The sequence below is a fragment of the Fopius arisanus genome, unplaced genomic scaffold (assembly GCF_000806365.1).
Source record: "Fopius arisanus strain USDA-PBARC FA_bdor unplaced genomic scaffold, ASM80636v1 scaffold00002, whole genome shotgun sequence".
Lineage (NCBI taxonomy): Eukaryota > Metazoa > Arthropoda > Insecta > Hymenoptera > Braconidae > Fopius > Fopius arisanus.
In genome coordinates this window covers 1,998,885-2,003,754 of record NW_011887741.1, presented here as the reverse complement: position 1 = coordinate 2,003,754, position 4,870 = coordinate 1,998,885, and the positions used below count along the sequence as shown (strand labels likewise).

Below are 4,870 nucleotides of genomic sequence, written 5' to 3'. Positions count from 1 at the left end.
TCGAGATAAATGCTCAATTGTAACGAATGTTAATTTCGACTTGTCTAACTTCGCAGTGATATCGGGGTTTATTTCGTAAATTGGTTATTAATCTTTATTTCTGTTGCAGTCGTTGCAATTTATGACTACTACGCTGATAAAGAGGACGAGCTGAGTTTCCAGGAGAGCAGTGTCATCTACGTCCTGAAGAAGAACGACGATGGATGGTGGGAGGGTGTGATGGATGGTATAACCGGTCTTTTCCCTGGTAATTACGTCGAGCCCTGTGTCTAAAATTCTATTTAATACATTTGCAAAAGGTACTGAAGTTTGAACAAATATTAATCAGCGAGTAATTCCTGCCTAGTGCAAAGTGTTTAATCATAATCACGATTCCTCGTCTCTAACATTATCATTAAGATATCATTAAGACTCGATGCTAAGTATCTATTACGTATTTTGACACAGCGTTATCTCAGTGAAATATTTAATCAAGAATTAACAATAATTTTCGATAAACGAAATTTTGTAATATATCTGTCATGTAGTGTTTGAAGATTAAAGCGTAGTACTGAAATATATTCTGTCGTTATTTTCAATCTCAATGTTTGACACATTTTTCTCAAGCGCTTTCCCACCCACTGTACGTGATGTACGACAACGCGACAGTCTCTACTTGTGATTTTCATTCTTCTCTCGGTAGTACGAATGTGTAAGCAATGTACATCAGTTACATACACCGTGAAAGTACTTCGATCGATTCTCCACACTCAGTGACTCTCAAATTTACTAAGTAATCCCCAGAGAAATCTGTCAGTTGCTTTTGCAGGCTCCGAGTCTGGAGATTTATCTACTTTTATGCTCTACAAATTTTTTAATTTCAACTTTGATGATAAATTCAACGAATTAAATAAATCATTCTCCGAAAGGAAACTTTCTGTTTGCTTTTCAAATACTGAGTAATAATAAAGGGGAGTGCGGGGTTATTTTCACCCGTTTTTATTTATATTTCTACCATAGCTATTGAAAATTATTCATTTTATTTTTAATTACTCCCCGGTGATGAAACTTCGTGACGCACTGGATAATAATGAAACCCAAAAAATTAAAAAATCAAGAATGATTCAAAGCTTAATGCATCTGCTGATGCAACAAAAAAAAAACGAAGAAAAATAAAGAAGCGATGAGAAAAAAAAAAATTGGCAATTTAGATGTTGGCAAGATTTATGTTCACGCATTGAGATGTGGTATCTCCTCGTTCAACTCAGAACACGCGCTTTTATCTTAATCGTCGTTATTTACAGCCACTATCAGTTGAAACTAAATCCGAAAAACCGTATCTTCCTATTTGATCTGGGGATAGGAGGATTTGCCATTAGTTTGTCCTGCTGACGCCACGGGTAAAACCAATAGGTCGTAAAATCCTATTTTCGTTGGATTGGTTGAAACAAAAAAGGATATAGCTTAATGAAACGATCTCAGTTCGAAACGACCCCTTCAATATAATTGACCGAATGACGGTGATTATCGTCGTCAAACGGTCGTATTCCCGTTGGAATAGACGGTGGAATGACTTTTTGACAGAAAAGTCCACTGGCACATTTTCAATGTCGGTTTTAAACCCACGAGAGTGTTCGTTCCACCATCCACTCAATCAATATCCTCTTTATAGGCCAAATTTAATCCAATCGCTTTCAATTTAAGTGGTTATATACAACATTACAATTTTATCGTTAAAAATAGGGATTCAACGATAAAAAATACTGGACAGTGAGTATCAATATTCATAGCTTGTCGAAAATTTCAGGAAGCTAGAATTATTTTTCCGTTCGAGTAACAAAGCCCTCTGCATCGATTTTTCCCATCCCCTCGCCCCCCCTCCCCCCCACTGAAGAAATGAATTTTAATTAATCAAAAGAAATATGTACAGGATAGGTAAATTCCCCGGGCGTTTAATCACAATTTACATGGAATATTTCACCCTCATCCGCGGAATAAAAAATAATGACAAAGAGTCATGGAGAATTTACTCGGTACCTCGACTTAACCAATTACCTCGGGCTTTATTTATTCAGTACGTAGAAATATATAGAGTGAAATTCTGTCAATAAAGTTGATATCGGCAGTGCATTATGTGGAATGCTTGTCAAGACCAGTCACGTTTTCTAGGCAATAAATCACCGGTCGTCAATTTATGACTGAATAATCCACCTGACGTGTTTCAAAACTCATACCTGTGTGTTTAGAGTTGAGTGCCGGTATGTCATCAATAAATTTTGCTTAATTGCGTCAATTAATTTTATCCAGTCTACCCTGGATACACTGGAATTTGATTTTCGTGGAGTATGGCAATTCCGGTGGATTGCAGGTGGATACAGTCCTGACATTACTACACACGTCATTCATTTCTATTAATTACTATCACTCGAGTATTTCACCCACAATATTCATTCAATCAACTATCAATTATTAAAAATATAAATAATTGTTGCACCTCCCTATCGATTAATTTTTTGTCATCATCATAAATCAGTTCAATATATTTCTATGAATTTTAATGATGAATAATTTTTCAGTATCTAATTAGCTTTCAGGAAAATAGAATAATTATGTGAAATACTCGAAGTAGAGGTTTGGTGGGAGTTATCCGGGAAATGTATCGCGTGAAAATGAGCCCTTCAAAACAACTCGAGGGAATAAATTGCGGTTCCTCGGTTTGTAGGTCAACATATACATGAAACATGAAACAAACTCCTTCCCAATGTTTATGCTGAGTTACCCCTCACCCCTCGACGTTTGTAGACACTGCATTTCGATATTTGTCCGAGGGTATTCTGGAATAAATACAAGCGTATGTGTATTCTGGTGGACCTGGTGGTGTGTTCAGGTCTCTCTGAGATACCCTGGAGCACATGACCCTAAACGATATAATATATCGTTGCCGGCTGACGCCACTCATACCACAGCCATCACCAGCCGGTTCAACCGATTTGGATAACAATATCCACTCTCTCGATCCATACCACCTACAACGAGATTTCAGAAAAATCCCATCGTATCTCTCACCATCGGTTACCGCATACCGATCCTCTTATCCGCAGAACGTATAAATTCTGATATACGAATTCGGATACAGTTGCTATTCCACTTGGATACTCTATCCCACAGCGATAAATCGCAAACTCAATTAATGCTTTATGAAACTGGTTCGCGTGTATATCAAATAAATCGGGGGAATAGGGGAGGAATTAAAAATCGAGGGAAGCTGTATTTTGTTATTTATGGCGGTGTGGTCTAGAGTTTTTATAGCTCTGTTGACGATTCTTGGAGCAATTGGTATCAAAGCCCAGGATATGGACCAGTTGGTGGAATTGGTTTTAGAAATAATGCCCTTTCTGGTTGACAGGAGAATAAATAATTGGTGGTGAAAAAAATTTTGGATCAATTCTCCAGTCGGAATGAATATTCACTCCCAGATTCAAAATAAATTCTGTGTAAAGTATAATAAAGACTAACCATTTTTTAAATGAATAATCAATTTATCAGCAAACCTATTGATTTTAGGAGAAAATATGAAAAAACCTTTTTCATTAGAAATTTAATTGCCTATAAAAAAGTCCTTTAGTGTTCTCCTCTAAAATGAATAATATTTGAATTAAATGCTCAATTGCAACGAATGTTAATTTCAACTTTTCGACTGGAATTGTTTTTAGAAATAATGCCCTTTCCAGTTGACAGAAGAATAAATAATTGGTGGTGAAAAAAATTTTGGATCAATTCTCCAGTCGGAATGAATATTCACTCCCAGATTCAAAATAAATTCTGTGTAAAGTATAATAAAAACTAACAATTTTTCAAATGAATAATCAATTAATCAGCAAACCTATTGATTTTAGGAGAAAATATGAAAAAACCTTTTTCATTAGAAATTTAATTGCCTGTAAAAAAGTCCTTTAGTGTTCTCCTCTAAAATGAATAATATTCGAGATAAATGCTCAATTGCAACGAATGTTAATTTCAACTTTTCGACTGGAATTGCTTTTAGAAATAATGCCCTTTCCGGTTGACAGGAAAATAAACAATTGGTGGTGAAAAAACTGTTGGCTGAATTCTCCAGTGGGAATGAATATTCACTGCCAAATTCAGGGAATTTAAACCGAATTAATGGATCCTTGAATCAAGTACCATTTATACTCTATTTTTTTATCCCCCAAATTGTTAAAAAAATAAAATCGTCAAGGAAAATTTTGAAAATGGCATTGTGCAATTGACACAATCCCCTCGAATCCAAATTTTCTCACCCTTCGCGTACGAATTACCGTTAATTAGTAAGACTCGGGAGAACAGAAACGACATCGTGCACTTGGGGTGCAGCAAACAATCTCCGAGGATGGGACAAAGTTTCCAATTGCCATGGGGTGTACGAGGCTTTTACAGCCCACCCCCTTGTGGGTGGGACGGGAGGGGGATGGCCGGGGGAAATGTTACACATTTTAGTTTCTGAGTGTCTGTCCGTTAGCTAAAGCCACCAACACTTGTTCCATCATTCGCGTTGTTGCATCGTGCGGTACTTTGCAGAAATGAAACTTGGAGTGCGGCAAACCGAGTAATACGGTTCATTATTTACTAACAAAGTATGCACGGAATAATTAACCGGAGTCTCGTGTTTCATGGAGTGAGATAAATGAATGCTTTACGGGAAAACAAATAAGGGGTGGGTAAAAATGAGAAGGTCCCCGGGTTTGATGAATATTATCGCTCGTCTAGATTATTCACAGCAACACCGTTTGCATGACAATGAACTTCAGCATTTCAGTATCAACTGTATATATGGCTTTAACTATTACGCAAAAAAAATCCAATTAAATTTTAAGTTTTGAATAATTTCTGG

The 4,870-nt window shown here is 36.5% G+C and overlaps 1 protein-coding gene across 1 annotated transcript in view; it reads left to right on the top strand.

Annotated features, from left to right (window-relative positions):
- The window catches only part of Abi (tyrosine kinase Abl), a gene marked incomplete in the record, with an annotated part of 3,211 nt that extends 2,651 nt beyond the window's left edge, over positions 1-560 (top strand). Inside the window, 1 exon segment of the mRNA XM_011305667.1 lies at positions 110-560. Within this exon segment, the coding sequence (XP_011303969.1) occupies positions 110-273 (164 nt within the window).
- Positions 561-4,870: the final 4,310 nt, after the last annotated feature.